Below are 15,214 nucleotides of genomic sequence, written 5' to 3'. Positions count from 1 at the left end.
ATGAACCGTTTGATTGTCTAGACCAGTGGTTCCCAATCCTGTCCTGGAGGACCACCAGCCAGCCGAGATAGCCCTAATGAATATGCATTGGGCAGATTTGCATGCCTGTCACCTCCATTATATGCAAATCTGTCTCATGCATATTTATTAGGGATATCCCGAAAACCCGATTGGCTGGTGGTCCTCCAGGACAGGGTTGGGAACCACTAGTCTAGACCACCAAGTCGTCTATTTTTATACCCCATTCTCGCCCCAAAAATCGTCCATGTCAAAACCACCTAGAACAGTGATTCCCAACCCTGTCCTGGAGGAACACCAGGCCAATCGGGTTTTCAGGCTAGCCCTAATGAATATGCATGAGAGATATTTGCATATGATGGAAGTGATAGGCATGCAAATTTGCTTCATGCATATTCATTAGGGCTAGCCTGAAAACCCAATTGGCCTGGTGTTCCTCCAGGACAGGGTTGGGAACCACTGCCCTAGAACAAGACCTTTTGGATGTGGGAGGGGTCAGCAAAGTGATGGACTGGTCACCCAGACACGGCAACAGAGTAGTGGGGCACCTTACAGGGCACTGCTGTGAACTTCACAAAAAGGGTGCCACATAAACATCTCACCACAACTCCCTCATAGGTCATGGTAAGCCCTCCAAAACCTACTAGACCCACCTGTCTACAACCCCAATGCAGGTGCCACCTATGTGGAAGTACAATAGGGTTTGGGAGGTTTTGGTGGGTGGACATGTTTCACCATGAATGCAGTGGTTAGACTGGATTATGGGCCTGGATCCTCCTCTCTATGGTTCACTAGCCCACTCCCCACACTACTTAAGCCTACTTAAGCTCTACTAGGCTATCCTGTCAGGTGCTGATGTTCGAGACAGGTATGTACGTTTTTATTCTGATTTTTATGGTGTGGGAGTGGGGGGTCAGTGATCACTAGGGGAGTGGGGGATGTCTGTACTTTGTGTCTGCAGTAGTTAGCTGGTTACTTTGGATACCTTCTGGGCACTTACACCGGTTTTTAGATCGCCTAAGTCACTACGTATAAGTTCTGACTCTAGGCAGCCTTGTTAAACTTTCGGTTATACATGTAGGTCAGCCCAGGTCCCGCCCTCGCCACTCCTCCTAAAATGCCCCTTTCAACTCTGGGCGTACAGCAGCACTGAAAAGGCCTGAGCTGTTTTAAGATATGTCTAAAACCCGTTTTCATTATCGGCACTTGGACGACCTGTCTTTTTGATCGTCCATGTACGATTTATGCGGGTTTTTAGACATATTTGTTTTTTGATTATGAGCCCCATAGCATACTAATTATGGTTAGCAGATACACATTGTAATAACCAGAGGGGTAGACCTCTCAGAGTACAGAGCTCATTCCTAGCCAAGAGTGCACTAGTTTGCTCAAAGCATAGACTAATACCCAGGGTAGGTTGAACGATCTGGCCTGTCCCAGGGAAAGGATTCTTATAAAGCATTTTAAGGCTTTCTGAGAAGGTAGCCGCCAGGCTTGTGGTAGGGCGGACAAGTTCAGATGAGGCTCCATTTCCCTGGTGACCAGGCAGTATGAGCTAGAACTAAACAGAGGCTGGAAAGAGGACAAAGCCTTCAGACAGGAAGCAGAGCAGCAGTCTGGAAGTAAGATTCCTGAGCAGCTGGAGGAAGAAATGGAGGTTTTAGAGGAGTGGGAGCTATCCACTGAAGAACCAATGGAGGATATAATCCAGCAAATTTAAATTCACTACTGTGACTTTTTGATTGCAGCTTGCTGCTATTCAGTGGCATATCTAGCAGGATGGAACACCCCATTTTCTGATCGGAGAACCCCCTCCTCCAGGCAGTGGGAGGGTGCATGGAGCAGTTGCGGGGCTGTGGCCTGCCTGCGCATGGCCATTGGCTTTGCCAGCTCCCAGTACTAGAACAGGAAGCTGATGTAAGAGGGAGCGGGGGGCCGGCATACCGCGGCCCCGCAGCCACTCCAGCACCCAACTGTCTGCACCTGGGACAGACCACTGTACTCTTGCTACGCTACTGCTGCTATGTAATAACCAACTTAGCAAGTAGCTGAGAAAGTTTAAAATCTGGCAAGTGGGTTCAGGGCTGCAGACAAGCTGGAAAAGAGTTGTGACCTAGATTTTATTGAGAAGTGGATCTGTTTTTGTTGACCAGAATCTGAGACACAGAGAAAGGAAAGAATAATTTTCCAGATCGTTTTCCTACTACATTTGAGACAGCCTGGTGGGACATTTATACTGAAAAGAGTGATTTAGACTTTTGGCCTTTGGGTAGGGTTACCATATGGCTCCAGATAAAGGAGGACTGATTGAGACTGAAAGCAATGGAAGTAAGGTCCGATAGAGACATCTGGGTTTTACTTCCATTGAAAGCAATGGAAGTAAAACCCGGATGTCTCAGTCCATCCTTTTTCTGGAGCCATATGGTAACCCTACCTTTGGGAACTGTAGACTGAGCCAAACAAAACAGCACTACTTACTTGCCTTAAAGAGGGGGAAAGTGACCAAATGTTTGCTTAATGGATTAACTTATGAGACTCTGTATTGGATAACATTTTAATTTCATAACCTGAATTAGAGGAGTTTTGTTTTTGAACTTATAATTGATTTGGAGTATTCATAACTGGAAAGAAGAAAGTCCCAGACTGGATTATTATCAGGGATTGAACTTTGAAGAGAAACTTTTTGAATCTCCAGGACGGCAGACACCTTCAGCAACATGATAACATTTGTGGCCTTAGATCACTGGCTCACTTACTCTCTTTGTATGCTCTGTTGATTTCATGGAGCTCCTGGTTTGTCCGTGAGCAGATGATCTCAATAAGGGAATCTTCATCAGTTCCCAGACCCTGAAACAATAATAGATATTTGGTTAGAAGGTGAAATGAGACCATGTAAACTAGAGTGAAAAACTAACATTTAGCAAAATGAGTGCATCAGAGTATAATGGACACACATTGAACTGTCAATATTCATCTAATCTAACTAATGGAATGCCAACACTGGATTACTTTAAAATTGCCCTGCCTTACATGAAAAGTAGATACCAGATCACCAGAAGGGAGAAAAGAGAGATGGACTACTGGAGGGCGAGGGAAAGAGAGAGAGAGTTGTCAGACCAGGGAAGGGAAGAAGAAGAGAGATAGATTCCAGACTAGGGTAGGGAGGAAAGGAAAGGGAAAGAGAAAGATACCAGATCACAAGAGGGAAAGGGAAGGAGAAAGAGAGATGCCAAGCCAGGGAAGGAGGAGAGAGAGGTAGGGGAGAGCAAGAAGAGAAGGACAAAGAGATGCCAAGCCACAAAGGAGGAGAACGGAAGGGAAGGAAGGGAGAGTGGCTAATGCCAGACTGGGGGAAGGAGAGGAGAAAGATGTCAGACCACTAGAGGGGGAGAGAGAGGGAAGAGATGCTGCACAGGGATGGAGAGAAAGAGGAGAGAGGGTGAAGATGCTGCATGGGATGGAGAATAAGGGGAAAGAGAGAGGGAGGAAATGGTGCACCAGAATGGGAGGGGTGGGGAAGGGAAGAGAGATGGGGAAAATGCTGCTTTAAGAAAAGATGGAATAGGGGAGAACATGGCATACATGGATGGAGGGGAGGAGAAGGGCAGAGAGAGGGAAGAGATGGTGCACATTGATAGATAGGAAGGGAAGATATGAAATAGTAGATAGAATTGAGAAGGAAAAAGAAAAATTGAAGATGGATGTAGGGAAGAAAGTGAAGGAGAGGAAAACAGCAAATCGATAAGAAGGCCCTAGAAATAGAGTTAAGGGCCCGGACAGAAGGAAATGCAACCAGAGACTGGGAAAACATGTGTAGAAAAATAAAAATCACCAGACAACAAAAGGTAGGAAAATGATTTTATTTTATTTATTTAAAAATGTTTTATACTGCATAAAACCTATGCAGTTTACATAAAAAGGTGTTTTCTGTGTTCTGTATGTACGAAAGACATGGTTCTGTTAGCATTGACTGTGCAGGATCAATCTGTACTAGTCTGGCTTGTTTAGTTTTAGAACTGGTGTATTGATTTTCTACTGATCATTGCTGTATGTAAGATATTGCTTTTTCCTTGGTACACTCTTGTTGTGCAATGTGTGGATTGCTACTAAAAATCATGTTTTCATATAGATGAAGGGAGTCTCAAAAAATGATGGGTCCCAGATGTCACATATCCTAGGTATGCCACTGCAAGACATACAAAAAAAAAATCCACCTAAAAATGACATACTGCTTTGGATAACTAATACTTAAATAGATCATGCAGTCATTAATCACGTATAGCAGTGCTATAATGAAACTATAGAAATATATTTCATGCTTAAGCTCTTTGTCTGCTGACCTGGAAATTAACTAGGCACTGGCTGATATTCAGACTAGTGCCCAGTAAACTTACTGTATAACTAACCCCCCCCCCCCCTTTTACAAAACCATAGCGCAGTTTATAGTTTCGGCCACGACGGTAACAGCTCTGACATAGAATTCCTATGAGCATTAGAGCTGTTACCGCCATGGCCGAACCTAAAAACCGCACTATGGTTTTGTGAAGAAAAAAAAAGGGGGGGGGGGGGGCGGGCGGGTTTATGTGGTTACTAAACTGGTTAGTGGATTGAATATCACCATTGATTGGTTAAGTTGTTGCTCTAGCTTGTGCCCTCACCTGCCCCTAACCTAGATGGTTAGGAGATGGCCAATGTGGAGATGTTCCACAGCACTAACCAGTTAACGGCCACAAACTCATCAGGGTTTAACCTTTTCCTATCGTAATAAATTTTACGTTACGCTGGTTCCAAACGTAATTATTTTAGCAAAGTTTTGTATTATTCACCGTTATCATTTACGGCTATTGTAAAGATAATGTAAATAAGTCATAAGTCTGTAAATTCAAATATTTTGTGTTCCTGGCTCTTTATTAATCCATACAGACTGTTTATCCACTGTCTATGTCATTTTTGTAATGTCCCGTCATCCGGGACGATAGGAAAAGGTTAACTGGGCAAAAGCCTCTCCTGCCCAGTTAAACCCTGTTGAATATCAACTGCAGGCAAGGTTACTGTTACCTAAATATTGTGAGATGAATTCAGTGCCATACAGCTAACTAACTGCAGAGGTGACCCTGGATGTTACACACTCTGAATTAGAGAATGACACAGGGATAAATTTTTCCCCATCCCTGCGGGAACTCATATTCCTGTCCCGGCGAGTTCTGTTCCTGCTTTTCTTGCAAGCTCCGTCCTCATCTGCACAAGCCTCAAACACTTTAAAATCATAAGTGTTCGAGGTTTATGTGGCTAAGGCTGAGCGTACAAGAATGGGGCAGGGACAGCGACAAAACTTGCAGGGACAGGACGGGGAAATTGAGTTCCTGCGGGGACAGGGACAAATATGTCCCCGTGTCATTCTTTAGTAAACTCAAAATATATAAATAAATAGGAGAAAATATATAAATCTATTCACCGACTTAATAATATAACAAATAAAGTAAATTAAATTATTTAATTATATAAAATGCATGATATAATACTAAAAAATAATTATAGAGTGCTCAGTGTGATATCTTATTCAAAACCAGCAGGTTAATAGAATAAAGATGTATTAGCATTGCATCATTGCACACACATTGGACACACGTTGATGCGACTTTCCTGTTGTATTCTTCCGACGGCGTGTTCTCTCCATTGGGAGATCCGAAGTTATTTCCTCCTGATGACGCAAATTAAGGTGAAACACGATCGGTGTTGAGGAGATGTTGAAGATTTTTTTTCAGCTTTCACGCTAAGGAGTTTTAGCTACTTGTTGAACTTTGACTAGTTTTCAGCAGTTGATTTGGGGACTCACTTATTTCAATATTACTATTTCCTAACCAGCTATAACAAGATGGAATATTTCATTGCACGACTCCCAGCATTAATGAGCAGATTTCAAGGATATTTTTGATCATCTTGAGATAACATTTCTGATAGTGGTGATTTGTTCATCAATCAATCAATCAATATCGTCTAAATTCAGCTAAGTATTCATTTATATATATTCACCACTATATATCTGCTTGAATAGTTTATATCCAACAGAGTATTTAGGGCTGGTAGGTAGGTGAGTGCAATGATGCAAAGCTAATACATCTTTATTCTATTAACCTGCTGGTTTTGAATAAGATATCACACTGAGCACTCTATAATTATTTTTTAGTATTATATCATGCATTTTATATAATTAAATAATTTAATTCACTTTATTTGTTATATTCTTTAGTAAACAGCACCAATTGCATGCAGAACTGCACAAGCAGGACGGTAAACCCTGAGGGCAGTGCCAACTGTCACGGTCTTGTTAATGAACGAGCCAGGGCTGAAACAGGGTGAAGAAAAACAGGATGAAACAGAGTTTGAGTATACATTTTCTTTGGATGCAGTGCCAGCAAAAAGACAGCAGAGGGTAGCATATGATCTCATAAAGCATCCTCCAAATTGGAGACAGGTATGCTTCCAGCATAACACTAACTAAGAATTTGTTAACATTGGTATAGAATGGCATGCAATGTGAAGTGGTTGAGTTTTGTAAGTGGTCGGTCAAGTCAACTCAACTGTATCTTCTTGTTAATATGATATGTAGTTACAGGGCTTTCCTGTGGCTTTGACTGATCACCCCTTAAATGTAACCATGGATAAATACCATGTGTTCCATAGACAAATCTCCTACCACATATGTTAAGGGCTTTTTCCCTGCACCAGTTTAGGAGATGTCTTCTTTTTATGAAGTGGGAATACAACATACCACCTTACTAGAAATCTGGATCACAGTCTCTATTATGGGTATTCAGATGAAGTGTTGCTACTTTTTCTCACTTTGATATATTTCAGGATATGCTTGGCTGGCTTGTTTCTCTAATACTTAAAAAAAAAGCACTGCAGGTTGAAATGCCCCTTTTCACTAACAATGCATTCTGACAGTTCTGCATAAATTATTACTGACAATCACACACAATACCCAGGCGTAACTTATAATTACAATTAAAAATGCTCATTGTTCTAACTGGCCAATCACCATAACATCAAGTGTCATCCTTCTAGCAGAAAAAGAGAAACTGGTTGCAACAGGCCATGAGGTCTGCTCTGGCTGTGATATTTACCCAGCTGGTCCTCACATAATCTATTTCTCAGATTAAAACACAGCTAGTAGATATGGACAGTCAGGACAAATTTATGAGTCACCTGAGCATACAGAACAGCAACTTACATGCCAGAAAAATATGATTCTTATATTTCTCTGACTCTGGGCAAGTTGCTTAACCCTCTATCGCCCCAGGTACAAAAATTTAGATTGTGAGCCTACTAGGGACAGAGAAAATAGAGTAGCTTCTCAATTATCCAGCACCCATGGGGATTGGTGGATGCCAGATAATTGTTTTTCTGGTTGATTGAGAGTGTGTTAGAAACCTTGTCTAACACAGATCTCAATCCCCCCCACCCCCAAGCACCAGCACGGCAGTGGTCATAAGCAGCAAAGCCCCCTCCCTCAAGTCCCGATGCCGAAAAAGCAGGTGGCAGTCCTGAGCCATGAACCCCCTCACTCCCTTCCTTGCCTGAAGAGGCAGCCGGTCAGCAGGAGGCAATGCTCAAAACAGGCTGCTCGCAGTCAGCCCAGAAGGGCTTTTCCTCTGACGTATTGGAAGTGACCCATAATGAAATATGCATGATAGATTATAACATGAGGCCGTGCAAGCAAATTAATCTCATACATATTCATTGTAGGTATGCTGCAAACCTGATTGGCTTGGTGTGTCCTGAGGCACTGGCACTTTGCCTCTTCCCCCAGCCTCTATATCTCTTTAAATCTTTACCAGCAAAAGTAGCATCTCTTACCTGCTGCTTTGATGGCCTCATTCCTTCCTCTGATGTCACTTCCTGTTCACAGGAACCAGACATGGCATCAGAGGGAAGGATGAGGCCAATATGAGCAGTGGGTAAGAGATGCTACTTGTGGCTAGTGAAGAATTGAAGAGTTACTTGGGGGGAGGGGGGAGGGGGAATAGTGCACAGAGTGGGGTTGGATGCACAGCACAGACACTTCCATCTGGGAGGGGGTGAGGTGAGGTGGGGGTTACACAGCAGAATGATGTTGGGTGCTTCTGTCCCAGGCGCAAACTTCACTCATTATGCTACTGTCTCAAGGACTGGTTTGAGAACCTCTGGTTTAGAGCTTAGTAGATTAGCCCTATTCCTAACTTTGGGATCCTAATACAAAGTTTGGAAGTCACTGCTTTAAACCTCTGGCAATGATGTTCTTACAAGAACATCCTAATTAACCGAACTCATACACTAATAGATATCAGTGTCCCCATAGCCTCTGAACTGGGGCTAAAGCTACGGTTACCAGATTTTAGTTAAATAAAATCTGGACACATAGCCCAACCCCCAGGCCCGTCCAGTTCTACCCAAGCATGCCCCAGCCCTGCCCCCTAAACCTGTTCTCACTGGTCGGCAGGGCATCCATGCATGTGCAGATGCCCTTCTGACGTAGTCCCAAAGAAGCAGCTTTTCAAAACCCGGACAAAGTTCCACTGTCTAGTAACAGCACTGATGAAGTTCTGAGAGCTGTGGCAGAGAAGAAACTAGAAGGGATGTTGGGAATTAGAGCTTCTGGGTGGAAGGCTGCAATGCTGAAAGCGTTTCAGTGGACAGCAGACCCTTTCTAGAAATCTACCTTGAAAACAATGGCATCCACAAGAAAGAAGATAAGCAATGCCTCTGCTGGGTCAGACCTGAGGTCCATCGTGCCCAGCAGTCTGCACACGCGGCGGCCCAACAGGTCCAGGACCTGTGCAGTAATCCTCTATCTATACCCCTCTATCCCCTTTTCCAGCAGGAAATTGTCCAATCCTTTCTTGAACCCCAGTACTGTACGCTGCCCTATTACACCCTCTGGAAGCGCATTTCAGGTGTCTACCACACATTGGGTAAAGAAGACCTTCCTAGCATTCATTTTGAATCTGTCCCCTTTCAACTTTTCTGAATGCCCTCTTGTTCTTTTAATTTTTCAAAAGTTTGAAGAATCTGTCCCTCTCCACTCTCTCTATACCTTTCATGATCTTGTAAGTCTCTATCATATCCCCTCTAAATCTCCTCTTCTCCAGGGAAAAGAGCCCCAGTTTCTCCAATCTTTCAGCGTATGAAAGGTTTTCCATACCTTTTATCAAACGTGTCGCTCTCTTCTGAACCCTCTTGAGTATCGCCATATCCTTCTTAAGGTACGGCGACCAATATTGGATGCAGTACTCCAGATGCAGACAAGTTTCAAGTTTCAAGTTTCAAGTTTATTAAATTGTTTGATTTAACGCTTTTCCAATTTCAAAGCGTTTTACAAAATTAAAAACAGAGTTTAAAAAACAAAACTAACTTATACATAATGTTATACTACACGAACTAGGGTAACATCTTTGGACAAAAGAAAACTGGAAACAGTGGGAAAATAGGGACGAAATACAATTTTTGTTTAAAGAGAACATAAAAGGAAAACACATTAGGGAGGTAGGGATTATAGAAAGGCCTAAAAAATGTCATTATAGAAGTATAAAGGTTTATATTTAAGGGAAAAGAAGTTAACTGATATCATTGCTCAGGAATTAACTGATAAAATTAAGAAAGTGAACTATCAGTTGAATGCTTCTTTAAAAAGAAGACATTTTAAGTTCTTTTTAAAAGTTTGCAAATCTTTTTCTAGTCTTAAATACAAAGGGAGAGAATTCCATAACATTGGGGCAGTAACAGAGAAAATTGAAGCACGGCGGGTTCCAATAATTTTCAGTGAAGGAACGTTAAGAGTAGATTGGGAGGCTGATCTGAGAACTCTGGATGAACTGTAAGACACACCATCGCCCGATACAACGGCAGGATAACTTCTTTCGTTCTTGATTATACCTAGCATTCTATTTGCTCTCTTAGCGGCCGCTGCGCACTGTGCCGTCGGTTTCATTCTCATGTCCACCATTACCCCCAAGTCCCTTTCTTGGGTACTTTCCTTCAATAACATCCCTACCATCATATAGCTGTACCTCGGGTTTCTGCTTCCCACATGTAGTACTTTACATTTCTCAACGTTGAACTTCATTTGCCATCTCATCGCCCATTCCCCTAGTTTGTTCAAGTCTCTTTGCAATTCTTCGCAGTCCTCTTTAGTCCGAGCTCCACTAAATAGTTTGGTGTCGTCCGTGAATTTTATTCTCACACTTCGTCCCTGTTTATAGATCATTTATAAATATATTAAATAGCAGCGGCCCGAGCACCGAGCCCTGCGGGACATCACTCGTTACCTTCCTCCAGTCCGAGTAGTGGCCCTTCACTCCTACCCTCTGTTTCCTACCCGCCAACCAGTTTCTGATCCATCTATGTACGTCTCCTTCCACCCCATTTAGCTTCTTGTGTCATTTACATCAGTCATCTTTGACATTTCAGTTAGAGAATGACACGGGGAAAAAATCTGTCCCCGTCCACCGCCCCGTCCCCGGCTCACCGTCCCCTTCATCTCCCCGTCACCGCCATTCCCTTCACCGCCCCATCACCGTCACCGCCATCCCCTTCACCGCCCTGTCACTGTCCCCGCAGCATCCATATAAACCTCAGTATTGCGAAATACCATGAAGACAGAAGAGAGTCCTGCCACTACTATTACTGCACTGAGAATCTGTTTCAGTGCCTCTGCCCTGTAGTAAAAACAGAACATAAAATAAATCAATTGACTTGTCTTCCCTTGCAATGACGTGTCCCCCATGTTCACCTATAGCTTGAATCAGGTCAATTGTGCACACTAAAAATGCAGGTGGATCTGGAACGTGAGCGCAGGCAGGCAGTGATACAAAAACAGCAGACACCCGACCGATTGCAGCATTCAAAAAGCCGCGCACGCGCGGCTGCTCATTTGTTCCATATTCTCCTCTGACGCAACCAGAAACAGGAAGTTACAGGAGAGGAGAAGATTGATCAATTCGAGCAGCCGCACGTGCGGCTGAGCGAAAAAGAAAGCCGGCATACTCTACATCAGTGTTTTTCAACCTTTTTACACCTGTGGACCAGCAGAAATAAAATAATTATTTTGTGGACCGGCAAACTACTAGGACTAAAATTTAAAAACCCCATTTCCGCCCTATCTCTGTGAGCTCGGTCACCTCAGTAACTATAGAAAAATAGACAAATATAGTGCAAAATATAAACAGCAGATATAAATTCTCAAAACTGACACGTTTTGATCACTAAATTGAAAATAAAATCATTTTTCCTACCTTTGCTGTCTGGTGATTGATTTCATGAGTCTCTGGTTGCGTTTCCTTCTGTCTGTGTATCCTTTCTTTCATTCTGCACTCAGGCCCAAGAATTGTCCCTTTCTATTCCCTCCCTCTTTCCTTCCTATGTCCTTAGTGCCCCCGGTGCCTCCTTCCCATGTCTTTAGTGCCCCCAGTACCTCCTTCCCATGTCTTTAGTGCCCCCAGTGCCTCCTTCCCATGTCTTTAGTGCCCCCACTGCCTCCTTCCCATGTCTTTAGTGCCCACAGTGCCTCTTTCACATATCCTTAGTGCCTCCTTCCCATGTCTTTAGTGCCCCCAGTGCCTCCGTCCCATATCCTTAGTTCCCCTTCCTGTCTTTAGTGCCCCCAATGCCTCTTTCCCATGTCTTTAGTGCCCCCAGTGCCTCTTTCACATATCCTTAGTGCCTCCTTCCCATGTCTTTAGTGCCCCCAGTGCCCCCTTCCCATGTCCTTAGTGCCTCTTCCTGTCTTTAGTGCCCCTAGTGCCTCATTCCTATGTTCCTCTCACTGCCTTCCACACTTTGTCCCACCCCCACCCCCACCCCCGAAGCCTGCCTGTCTACCTCTGTCCCTCCGTCCCTAGCCAAAGCCAGCCTGCTGCCTCCCTGCTGCTAAAAAAAAAAAAAAAAAGCCTCCTTCCCTTTCCCCTGCTCTTACCGCCATGCTGCAACTGCTAAAGCCGACAGGAAGTCTTTCCGCCGTCAATTCTGAAGTCGAAGAGGATGTTCTGGGCCAGCCAGGCAATTGGCTGGCCCAGAACGTCCTCTCCAACGTCAGAATTGACATCGGAAAGACTTCCTGTCGGCTTTAGTAGCTGCAGCATGGCGGTAAGAGCAGGGGAAAAGGAAGGAGGCTTTTTTTTTTTTTTTTGCGCCTGTCCATCTTGCCGGCCCTGCTCTACATCAAAGGTGAGGTGGAGGGAGGGAGATGGCGGAACGCTGCGATCAGGCGGGTGGGGACCGCGGGATCCTTGAATGCCTCATTGCGGAGTCAAGTCCATTCACCGCTCCATGGGGCGGTGAATGGCCTTGTCCCCGTCCCCGCAGAGACCACTATTTTTTCTTCCCCGTTTCGGGGGGTTACCCGCGGCTACTCGCGGGTAACAACCACCGTGTCATTCTCTAATTCCAGTGCTATTTAACAAGATTATTTTTGGTAGGATGTGTTATAAGAAAATCACAAGGGAACTTGCACGAGTCTTGGTCTCTACAGCACTTTGATTCATAATCAAATGCTGCTGTTGATTGCACTATAGTTATCCACAAAATGTCTTCAGCTCACTAAGGAAGAGTAGTTGGGCCCTACCTAGTCCAAAGTAGAGAATGACATGGTGACAGAATTCATCACCATTCCCATCCCTGCGGATAACTGCTGGCCCCCTGTGCTGGTGCTCTTTCAGCCGAGGGCACTTTGCCCCCTGCTCCACAACTGTTGGTGGTTGAGTTTTCAAAGATGTGTCGTGGTGTCTCATCCAATGGCTCTCAGAGCTGCTACCTCATTCTCTGCCACTGGGGAGCAGGAGAGCTCCCCACTTCTCTTCCCTTTCCTCAAGAATGAAGCTCTTCCTCAAATTACCAACTTGCTGCCCCAAAGACTCACTCAAAGAACCGTTCTAGGAGTATTAAGTGAGAATAAGCAGCACCAAAAGTCACTTGGTCAGAGTAATAACACAATTGGATGTTTTTACGAGACAGAAAATGCCTTTCCTCAACTTAGTAAACCATCCCATGTCATTCTTTTGTGTCTATCTCAACCTCAGTCCTTCTATACCAGCATATTTTAATGCAAAGCTTGAGGACCCCATTTATACTCAGATTCTTCCCTCTCTCCTTAAAGAACAATATGGGATGGTTTCTCACAGATATTTGCGGGGATGGGAATGGTGATGAATTCTGTCACTGGGTCATTCTCTAGTCCTGGGGTGTCCAACCTGCGGCCCTGTGAAGTATTTTGTGCGGCCCCGGTCGAGGGCGATGCAGTGTTTTCCTCTGCTGCCCCTGTTTACCGTCTTGCCGGCTCCCTCCTCTGTCTTGCTACAGCGTTTGCACGGCCCCAGAAAGCACAGTTACTTACCGTAATACTTACTTACCTGCTTGTCCTGGGATAAAGCACAGTTACTTACCATAACAGGTGTTATCCAGGGACAGCAGGCAGATATTCTTAACGCATGGGTGACGTCACCGACGGGGCCCCGGTACGGACACTTTTAACTAGAAAGTTCTAGTTGGCCGCACCGCGCATGCGCGAGTGCCTTCCCGCCCGACGGAGGAGAGCATGGTCCCCAGTTAAGATAAGCCAGCTAAGAAGCCAACCCGGGGAGGTGGGTGGGACGTAAGAATATCTGCCTGCTGTCCCTGGATAACACCTGTTACGGTAAGTAACTGTGCTTTATCCCAGGACAAGCAGGCAGCATATTCTTAACGCATGGGTGACCTCTAAGCTAACAGAGAGGGAGGAGGGATGGTTGGCCATTAGGAAAATAAATTATGTAACACAGATTGGCGAAGTGTCCATCCCGTCTGGAGAAGGTATCCAGACAGTAGTGAGTAGTGAACGTATGAACTGAGGACCAAGTGGCAGCCTTGCAGATTTCCTCGATGGGCGTGGAACGGAGGAAAGCCACAGAAGCAGCCATAGCTCTGACCCTGTGGGCCGTGACAGCACCTTCCAGTGATAGACCGGCCCGAGCATAACAGAACGCAATGCAGGCAGCAAGCCAGTTGGAGAGCGTCCGTTTAGAGACAGGGCGCCCTAGACGGTTAGGGTCTAAGGACAAAAAGAGCTGAGGGGACGAGCGGTGAGCCCTGGTACGGTCAAGGTAGTATGCAAGGCGTGTGCAACGCCTGTTCTCCAGGATGAGAATGGGGCTTAGGGAAAAAGACAGGCAACACAATGGATTGGTTGAGGTGGAAGTCCGAGACCACTTTGGGAAGGAATTTAGGATGGGTACGTAGAACCACCTTGTCATGGTGAAAAACAGTGAAAGGTGGGTCGGCCACCAGTGCATGCAACTCACTAACCCTCCTGGCAGAGGTGATGGCAATGAGGAAAAGCACCTTCCATGTCAGAAATTTGAGTGAAGCAGTGGCAAGAGTTTCAAACGGAGGTTTCATGAGGGCTGATAAAACCACATTCAGGTCCCAGACGACTGGGGGAGGCTTCAGAGGTGGTTTGACATTGAAGAGGCCCCTCATGAACCGGGAAACCAGGGGATGAACCGTGAGAGGTTTTCCGAGGATAGGTTCATGAAACGCAGTGATGGCACTGAGGTGGACTCTGATTGAGGTGGACTTGAGGCCAGCATCGGATAGAGAGAGCAAATAGTCCAGTACAGTTTCCACCGCCAATGAGGTGGAATCGTGGTGATGCAGTAGACACCAAGAGGAGAACCTGGTCCACTTCTGATGGTAACATTGGAGGATGGCCGGTTTCCTGGAGGCATCCAAAATGCGACGGACAGGCTGAGACAGATTCTCTAGTGAGGTCAGCCCGAGAGAAACCAAGCTGTCAGGTGGAGCGAGGACAGATTGGGATGTAGTAGAGACTGATGCTGCTGCGTAAGTAGAGTAGGAAACACAGGAAGAGGAATGGGCTCCCTGGAGCTGAGCTGGAGCAGGAGGGAGAACCAGTGTTGGCGAGGCCACCGAGGAGCGATGAGAATCATGGTGGCTCTGTCCCTGCGGAGTTTGAATAGCGTCCGCAACATTAGAGGCAGTGGAGGAAAGGCATAGAGGAACCGATCTGTCCAGTCTAGCAGGAATGCATCCGGGGCCAGACGATGAGGAGAGAAGAGTCTGGAACAGAACTGGGGCAGCTGATGGTTGTGAGGAGCTGCAAAGAGGTCCACCTGAGGAATGCCCCAGAGAGCAAAGATGGAGTGGAGTGTGGGAGGATCCAGGG

At 45.3% G+C, this 15,214-nt stretch overlaps 1 protein-coding gene across 1 annotated transcript in view; it reads right to left on the bottom strand.

Annotated features, from left to right (window-relative positions):
* The window catches only part of ANXA2 (annexin A2), a 125,757-nt gene that overhangs the window by 36,816 nt on the left and 73,727 nt on the right, over window positions 1–15,214 (bottom strand). The window contains exon 6 of the mRNA XM_033920392.1: window positions 2,775–2,865. Coding sequence (XP_033776283.1) covers window positions 2,775–2,865 — 91 coding nt within the window. The remainder of the gene's footprint in view (window positions 1–2,774; window positions 2,866–15,214) is intronic.

The sequence above is a fragment of the Geotrypetes seraphini genome, chromosome 14 (assembly GCF_902459505.1).
Source record: "Geotrypetes seraphini chromosome 14, aGeoSer1.1, whole genome shotgun sequence".
Taxonomy (NCBI): Eukaryota; Metazoa; Chordata; class Amphibia; order Gymnophiona; family Dermophiidae; genus Geotrypetes; species Geotrypetes seraphini.
This window is presented reverse-complemented; position numbering and strand designations above follow the sequence as displayed.